The sequence below is a fragment of the Ammospiza caudacuta genome, chromosome 4 (assembly GCF_027887145.1).
Source record: "Ammospiza caudacuta isolate bAmmCau1 chromosome 4, bAmmCau1.pri, whole genome shotgun sequence".
In the NCBI taxonomy this organism is placed as follows: domain Eukaryota; kingdom Metazoa; phylum Chordata; class Aves; order Passeriformes; family Passerellidae; genus Ammospiza; species Ammospiza caudacuta.
This window is the reverse complement of record NC_080596.1, coordinates 53,145,088-53,154,413: the sequence shown is the minus strand read 5'-3', so window position 1 is coordinate 53,154,413 and position 9,326 is coordinate 53,145,088. Positions and strand designations below refer to the sequence as shown.

The window sequence follows — 9,326 nt, the reverse complement described above, 5'->3', positions numbered from 1 at the left end:
GGCTTTAGTGAGTAAGGGTGCCAAGCAAGGCACATGACTGAAAGGTGTGCTGGAATAAAGAACAAGAGTGTTGTTTCAACAGAATTCTCCATTTTGGCACATTAAGGATAATGATCATCAAGATGAAACCTGATTCAATTCCATTAATACTAACCTAAATTAATTACTACTTTTAATTTCATGCTTTTTAATAGAATTGTTTATAAACTTGCTTAGCTGTAAAGGCTAATGGCAAACCTAACACTGCATTTTGAGTCATATATTACCTGTAACAGCATTCTTCTGAAAGGCAGCCTTTTCAACTTTTTTCCCCACAATGCTGCATTATGCTTCAAAAATACATGTGCATAAACTGAGCCTTAAAGCTGAAAACCTGTTTTAAATATGTGGATGTTCAATGTACTGTTGAGAACTGAAACACTAGGCCTGGCTTCCTATACTGCTATAGACAGATTCTTCCGTGCTTTTGTAATTTCACAGAATCAGAGAACAGTCCAGATTTGAAAGGACCCTGTAAGACCATTTATGAGAAAGGTGAGCCTAGATGAGTTTAGAAAAGTCACCTAGATGAAAGGCAAGCCTGCCACATACCTGGAGAGATTATGTGATTTTGTAATAAAGACTACATGGCTGTCATTTGGGTGAAAAGTTGAAGTTACACTTAGTTGTACTTTCTTGCAGTGAGTATTTTCAACAAGGACTTTCCCAAGAAAAGGCTTCATCAGTAAACTCTTATCCTTCTCCTTTGGTGCCTAACCACTCCCTGAAATTCTGAACTATTTACTCATTACAATTTATTTTAGAAATAAAACAATTTTGAAACTAAGAGATTTATATTTAAGTTTTACTTATATTCAAAGTAGGAAATAACATTCCTTGTAACAGCTCAATGTTTATAATGATACAATGAAAAAGTGATTAACAGTTGGCTTTAAATGATCATTTGCAGACATTATAGTCCTGTAAATTAAGCTCTTTTCAGGCATTTAATTGTAACATCCGTTATATAATTGACCAGGTACCTCCAGGAAGGAACGTTGAGATTTCTTCCTTATGTATAAAGCTTGATTACCAAAAATATAAAATCCTAAAGTAATTTGAAGTACATGAGCGGAAAAAGTGCTATTGTAGAAGTTTAATATTTTTATCCATGGAGCAAGTTGTAACTTCAAAGATTTTGGTGCATTTTTAGGCACTGTTTTTGTGTCTTCATTTGCCTGAAATATACAGCAGGACTTGAGATGCCCAAAAACTGTTTAAGACAAATTTAAGGCAACCAAGTGCAAAAGCTCAGTGTACATTAGATATATGTAAACAGAACATTTCATAGTAGAAATTGTACAACTATTACAAGTCCATAGTAGTAGCAAAGGCCAAAACCATTCTGCCTAGAGACACAAATGCAAAATGTAGTTACACTAACCAAGCCAAAAATTAAGAATTCTGGGAAATGAAGTGTCATCATCTCTAACATGAGGCAGATGCAATACATTGCTGTGCTAGAGTAAGTGCTCTGCTTTTCCCCTCTCTACATAACGTGCAGTCTCTCCCAAGTTTGTTCTGTTCCATTTACTGATGTACCAACAGCGGAGCTCCAAATGTTAAAGCAAAATGCACAACACAGCAAACAGATGGAATGTGAATGTACAGATATTGGACCTTTTTAAAAATACAGTACCTAGGATTTCCCATTTTAAACAGTTTTCAGCATATTGCATAGCAGTGAACTCATCTGCTACCTAAAACTGTTGCTGCTGACCCACATGGAGTTCCTCTTCAGTCTTCTTTCAGTTTTCTTTCATACTGTACAGTGGGTCCACAAGCTTATTGTGCACATGCATTAAACCTTGGGGGGAAAGCAACAATGCCAGCTTTACATTAGTTATACTGTGTTAACATGTTCTTCTATCCACATTTTTATTTGGAATTTGCTTCAAAGCATACATTTTAAATAATTCATTGAAGAGAACAAAAATGGCTATTTAAAGTAGTTCAGAGTCAAAGACAGCAGATATATTCCTGTATCACTTGCATACTAATGACATATTCAGTATCAGCTGAGCAGGGAACCAGACAGTTCTCTAATACCAGACCCAAAACCCCACATCTGGAATACTTCCAAATGAACTGAATATATCTTCCATGTATTAAAAACTGTGTAACAGCAATGTGATCCCCTCACACCACAATGTGCCATAAAAATTAGATGCACACATAGTGAGACTTTGACAGCTTGAGTTCTTTTGAAATGTTCTAGCATTGTGGTAATACTGTCTTTGTAATAATCATATACTTGTGGTCCTAGACAGGCAAAATCAAATTAAATTATCCAGACTCTTAGTGCAGACTCAATTTCAGCAGTTCAACTGTTTTCTGTTGTAGCTGGGCTTTTTCTTGTCATATACAAGTCTTTCATAGCTATGATTAGGGGGTTTATTTTTTTCCTCTTCAACTACTTTATTTCTGATAAATGCGGAAGTGCAATTAATAAAAAAAGATGCTTCCTTCTTAACTTTGCTATAACTTAGTAAAAATGTTACCTACATCTAGGTATGTGTGACATTGGACCACTGGCAGGTTTTTCCACATTTCATCTTGAGTACTAATAACAGTAATGATCAGTGTTCACAATCCACAAAGTCCATTTTAGTATTGAACTAAAGACTTAACTTCTAAAATCAAAACATGCAACACTAAAAGTAATTTTCTTAAAAACCATGAAAGAAATCTCACATTACTGCATATTTATTATCTATGGTAAAGAATATTCAAATACCTTTGCTACATGATGCAGCTGGTGGCAGCCTTAGTGTCACTGCAGCAACATGAAATTTGAGTTAACTCTACAATCAAAGGTCATTACTGTAGGTGACCATAAAAAAAGGCATCTTATGCAGCATCTATTACTAATCAGTATGTGATTATTTAGTTAAATTACAGATATTAGATCAAGTGTAATATTTTTTCAGTTCAACAGTGACAAAAACTTAAGTATACATTTGACATAAGTCAAATGACATAAAAGAGTAACAGCTGCATACACAATGTAAACTAGAAACATGTTTTGAGCCTTAAAACATTTAACTTTCTACTAATATTTTCCTCTTCTAAAAAGGGGAAATTAAATAATTACCCATTATCCTAGATGCATGAAAAATGGTTACAAAGTATAGCTTCTATCATACTTAGTGAAGAATATTTAAATCCTGGTAGTGAAAGTGTTACAGGAAAAACAGTGAGAAACAAAAGATTTTTTTAAAGGAATGCACCAGACTTGGTAGATGCCAAAACAATTGTTTCAAAGGAAAGTCCCACTGGATATTCAGGTATGCTTTGCATAAACACATTTCTGCACGCAGTTTTAAGAGGAGCATGTGTAAGTATGGTAAAAACTATCGTGAACTAACTTATCTGCAGATAAATCAGTAATTTCAAAATTCATTTTATGTTTCATTCTTCAAGAAAGTTGCAAGTAGGACCATAAGCACACTTGATAGTTTTAGCCTATTATAGGTTTGCAGAAAGTTAGAATAAATGAATATGTTAATCTGTTTACCAGCCAGTGTGGTACTTGATTATAAAACAAAACAAAAGCAGTTTCATATTGAAAGTTTTAAGTGGTGAAAAATCTCCATAAATCATTACTATAAATAGCAGTATTAAGAACTACCTAGCTTCCCTAAGAAGTCTAACCTGAAGATCAAGTTTCAGAAATAATTCCAAATTTGACCCACGCTGACTTCTCCATTTTACAAGGGGAAAAAAATCTCACTGATTTGAGAACAGGTAAAATTAATTAAGTTTAAAGTAAACCATCTTTTTAAAAGTTCTATTGCTGTGTATTACAGGGTAATTAAATACAGTGACACAATAGCACACATTCATAAACTGTAGCCCTTGATGTTTTTTAAAGCAATGTTCAGTGTAATTTATATTTACTGATTCTACATTAGGTTTGTATTTCCCAAGCAAAGCCTCTGCTTATATAAAATACAGGATACTGTTTAAAACTTATCCAAGCAGATAGAGAAGTTTATCTTTGAAAAGAACACTAAGTGCTGTTTAGCAGTGTGATACAAGAAAAGATTAACCCTCCCTCCTACCCCACAAATACATAGCAGAGAACAGTATACTGAAAAATTCAAAATTAACAAGCTGGCCACAAGAGGTATCAGGATAAATATCATAGAAATATCCAAACTGCAATCCAATACATATATGAGCACTGCTAATACAATGCTCTAAAAAAGAATTTAATAAGTTACAATCTTGATCTCTGATACCTTGGCTACTACAGGTACCCATGCTAGTGAGAACAACAACTGAGTCACACAACTGCATGTGCTGTGCTAGTGCAGTCAGGACAAAACTACTTTTCTCAGCTTCTACTGTCTTAGTCAAACAGAATTCAGTCTAGGAAGTCTCAATTACTATCAAATATCCTGACTTACTTTAAGTTTGCCCCAGTATACCTACTACAAATACAAAAAACACACACAGTAAAAGGGTGCAGTGTTTCAAAGGTAGTATAGATTGTTATGCTAATTGCACATGAAAAATGTTCTCAGGTGGCTTCAAAGTCTGTATTGCAGTTTACTAGACATCCATCACATTACAGCACGTAGCAAAAGCAGCATGGAAATGTATCAGGATTAATAAATGTGTTAAGATTTTTTTAAGCTAAACTTTCTAGTAAACTTAAGACCGGTATTCTGGAACACCAGATTACTGCTGTTTAAAGTTAAAGATTACTAAACTATTGTTTAAACTGGAAGCAAAGGAAATACTCTTCCTAAGTATATTGTCTGGAATGTAGGTAGCACAAATTATGGCTCCTGGCAAATTTCCAAACACAAGAAATAAGTTAATATTTATATTTTGACTATATAGCATTATACATTAGTGACTGCAAAGTGTTGGAAGGCTCAGATTTAAATCAGTATGATTTCAAAGCTGTCGGTTTTGCATAAACACGTGACCTCTGATTCAGTGCTCACCTTTAAAGTACTTCACAGTTTTAACTCTTAGTTCTAAAGTAGCATCTTCATCACACACAAAGATAGTGCGAGGGTGTTGCTGGAAAGCAGAAACTGTCCACATATGATTGACTCCTTCTTCAATTGCTTTGTACAATGCAAAAGCCTTGTGTGCACCTGTTATAAGAATCATCACCTGCAAAACAAAGGTCTCTTTACTTTCAATCCCAGTATCAATACCAACTAACTTGAGAACACACATGCAACTAGAACTAAATGAGTTCTTACTTCTCTAGCATCCATCACTGTACCCACACCAACTGTTAGCGCCATAGTTGGTACTTTAGATAAGTCTCCATCAAAGTATTTAGCATTTGCCAAAATGGTGTCCATTGCTAAAGTCTTTAATCTTGTTCTTGAAGACAAACTTGATCCGGGTTCATTGAATGCAATGTGGCCATCTGGACCAATGCCTTTTCAAAGTTAAAAAAAATAAATCATTCCAGACCTGAGAGTCAACACATATCCTCAAACATTGTAAATTAATAAAAAAGGGCTCATCCTTTCCTTTTGCTTCCCCATTTTCAATAAAAACTTACTTAAGTCATTAGAAACTTGGACACCAACCATTCTCTTTTGAAATTTATACTGATTCTTTGTTAGTCACAGAACTTTCTTACACAATAATTGAAAAATTTGTGTTTTAGTCAAGTTATGAAAATAGCAATTAAAGAATTGGTGTATGTGCTTGAATTGTAACTAACCATAGAGCATTTCCTCATACCTCCAACAAACAGATCAATCCCCCCTGCTTCTTCAATTTTCTTTTCAAATGCATCACATTCCGCCTGTAAGTCTGGTGCATTCCCATCAAGGATATGAGCATTATTTGGATCTATGTCAATATGCTTAAAGAAGTTATTCCACATATAGGAGTGATAGCTCTCTGGATGATTTCTGGGAAGCCCTGAAATGATTTACAGGGAGATTACCATATGACAAGATTTAACCAAACAGCTTTAATTCTAGTCTGTATCTAACAGATGTAGGGCTTGCAAAGCAAACCTGAGTCAAATAAGTCTTTCAAATAAAGATTTGAAACTACATTGAGAAGAAAGGTTGGCACGTACAAGGTAACTGGTTTACATTCCCTCCACATACATCTTATCCCAGAATGTAAAGTCTTCAACAGAAATGCAGTCCCAATATTACATGACAACATAATTTCTACAGAAGTACTGAGAAACACTGGATTTAGCCTGGTATTTATTATTGCATTTTTGTAGATAAAGGAACAGAAAAATGCTGGGACACCAGTCTAATATAGGAATACAAACATACCAGACTAATCTGGTACTTTGACAAAATATTTAATAGTTTTTATAAGGAAAAAAATCCCAGTACAGTATGTTCTCAAATAATAGCACATCTTACCTACATACTCATCCATGTTGAAAGTCTTAACATATTTGAAAGAGAGATCTCCATTTTTGTGATATTCTATCAGCTTTCTGTAGCATCCCAAAGGTGTGCTTCCTGTTAAATAAAAGTTTTTCTACTGTTCTGTGTATCTGCACATTTTCAGTGTATTTAATTGTCTTCACAGTCAAATTTTGCTACAATGCTTTTCAACGTACAAGCAATCTGCTGTTTCTCATTTAGTATTTATCAGTATCTCAAACTATCACAACTTTACACAGAAATCAAATTAGTAATAAAAAAAAGTTAGAATATTACCAAAAATATTCTATTACCATAGAATATTATGTTCTTTTAAATACTGATTTTATCTGCTACCAGTGATACAAACATTGTTCCAGGTGCAGTTATTTACAAAGACATTGAATAAAACTTGCCTGTTGGTAGACCAAGGGTGAAATATCTTCCTTGACTTGGCTTGAACTGGATAATACGATTGCAGATGTATTTGGCTGCCCATTCACTAGCCTGATCATAATCTTCAAGAATTACTAGCCTCATTATGGCAGTGAAGAACTTGTATGATAAAACAAACTTAAACCTGGAGAAAATGTTGAAGTTTTAAAAATAAGCACCACGTTAGTTGCAAAACTCTTAGATTACAGAGGAGATAAAAAAATCATCTTCCATACCAATGACTTGCAATAGCATACCACACTCTTGCAGACCTAGTTCAAGCTGGACAATCAAGAGAAAAGCTACAGAATCCAAATGATAGATTACAGTCAAAATATTTATTAAAATCCACAGACTAATTTAAAGCTATTAACAGGAAAAAGTTAAAACAAGATGAGAACAAGCCATTTTGAACTTCAGTATTTTCGTCATTGCCATCAGAAAAGAGGAAATACTTATATACCAAGATTAATTCCTGTTTCTTATGACCAGCGGAATGCCTACAATTTCAAAAACAAGACTCAGAGTAATCCCATGTTTCTCTAATCAAAATACCTAATTGAGACTAAATTATTAAGGCTCCTTTCACTCCCATTCTAGCTCCTTAACAATGCTTCAGTAAATTTATTAATCTGCAAAAAAAAGTTAAAGCATTAGAGATATTTGAAATGTTTACAATTCACAGGAAAAAATACGATACCACATTTTTTCTTTGCCACATAAATTTAAACAAATTTAAAAGGTTTTGAGTGCAACTGTATCAACTTTTAAGATTAATATCCCGAAAACAAGTTTGGTTGCAAGAAGTATACACGCATCTCTTGCATTTAAGTGAAACTCATTTTTCCATGAATTTCTGCTTAACTGAGTCTGGTAATTATTCCAGGAAGACTGAGGCTCTTTCCCCAGTTTGGGATGCGTTACTCTTCTTTTCCCAGGTCTGGGTGGGCTCAGCATTAGCCAGAACACAACACAGCTGTCAGAAGCCCAGGGCCACCGGTATGACAGACCACACTACTTTTAGCTGACCCCAAATGAGCGGCTGATTTCAAAACAAATATGAATTAAAGCACTTAACCGTGTTTGTCCCGCTAATGAAGGAAGAAAGTAATGATCATCACCGTGTGCTGCCTGTGCTGCTTCATCTCCCTGGACAGCTGAGCCGTGACAAGTCAAACTCACCTTTGCCGAGGAAACGCTATTCGCACACACCCGAGAGTTAGCACACCTTCCCGAGAAGGAACAGCATGCCAAGAGGAACAGACTGCGCGGCTTTAGGCCGGTTCCATGACATACCAGCAGTTTTACGCTGGGAACAGGGGGATGCTCTCAAGAGCAGGGACCCACGGGCAGCATCAGAGCCACAGAGAATTTTCGGCTAAGGACACTTTTTTTGGTTTTGTCTGGCGATAGTGGGGAGGGAGGGGTGATAAACCGACACTGGCAGAGGAAGAGCCCTGCAGCCGGAGCGCCGCCGGCACAGCAGCCCCGGGCCCCCGCGGCCTCCCCTTCCCCGGCCGGCCACAGCGCGCCCTGCCCGGCCCCGCTCACCCGGGACAGCCCGCGGCGGCCACGAGCCACACCAGAACCAGGACGAGATGAAGGAGGGAAAGAGGAGGAGGACGAGGAGGAGGAGGAGGACGGGAACCGCCGCCCGCCCCGCAGCTCCCGCCCCGCTGCCTCCAGCGGAACCCGCCCCGCGACCCGGAAGCGGCCGGCGGGCCGGGAAATGGGCTCCTTCCCCGTGGGCATTTCCGGGCCGCTGCGGGGGTCGGGGACGGAGCGCTCGGCCCAGCCCGGCCCAGCGGCCCGGGAGATGCCGGGGGCTCCAGCCTGGAGTACGGCTGTGCTCGAGAGCTCCTCTCGCAGCCTCTCTGCTGCGGAGCACATTGAGATCTTAATGGAAAACCTTCCCCTGTAGCCTAAATGTTTGCGTAATGCAGCTGCCAAAGAAGTGGGTAGTTACTGACAGAAATTAATGAGGTGAAGCATCAGTGTCTTGGTGAATCACAGCTGACCATAACCCGCGGTGCCATTGCGGGCAGGAAAGGCAGTGGTATCCTGGGGTGCATTCCTGTGGGGGTGCATTCCTGGGGGAACAGTGGCCAGCAGGCCGGGAGGGTGATCCTGCCCCTCCACTCAGCCCCGGTGAGGCCGCATCTGGTGCTGTGTGCAGTGCTGGGCTCCGCAGGGCAGGAAAGACAAGGAGCTACTGCAGAGGGCCCAGTGGAGGCCGCAAGGATGATGTCTCCTCATCTCTCTTGAGGAGAGACTGCAGGAGCTGGGCCTGTTCAGTCTGCAGAGGAGAAAACTGGGAGGGTTCTCATCACTGCATATAAATATCTCAAAGGCAGGTGTCAGAGGATGCTGCCAGACCCTTTTCGGCAGTGCCCAGCAATAGGACGAGGCCTAATGGGCATCAACTAAAACAAGAAGTTCCACCTTGACATGAAGAACTTCTCTACCTTGGGAGTG

General features: G+C 38.3%; 1 protein-coding gene across 3 annotated transcripts; it reads right to left on the bottom strand.

Moving 5' to 3' along the window:
- Nucleotides 1-886: 886 nt before the first annotated feature.
- GNPDA2 (glucosamine-6-phosphate deaminase 2) lies at nucleotides 887-8,533 on the bottom strand. Of its 3 annotated transcripts, XM_058803247.1 has the most exons (7): nucleotides 8,403-8,533; nucleotides 6,829-6,996; nucleotides 6,411-6,508; nucleotides 5,761-5,943; nucleotides 5,265-5,449; nucleotides 4,998-5,172; nucleotides 887-1,846 (listed from the first exon to the last, which is right to left on the bottom strand). In XM_058803247.1, exons 2-7 carry the CDS (start codon nucleotides 6,954-6,956, stop codon nucleotides 1,788-1,790), a joined length of 828 nt encoding a protein of 275 aa, XP_058659230.1. In that variant the 5' UTR covers nucleotides 6,957-6,996; nucleotides 8,403-8,533; the 3' UTR covers nucleotides 887-1,787. The 3 variants fall into 3 exon arrangements, with proteins under 3 accessions (XP_058659230.1, XP_058659231.1, XP_058659232.1); XM_058803248.1 differs by lacking the exon at nucleotides 6,411-6,508 and having other exon boundaries at nucleotides 6,833-6,996; XM_058803249.1 differs by lacking the exons at nucleotides 6,411-6,508; nucleotides 8,403-8,533 and adding an exon at nucleotides 8,034-8,304 and having other exon boundaries at nucleotides 6,833-6,996.
- Between the last annotated feature and the right edge of the window lie 793 nt (nucleotides 8,534-9,326).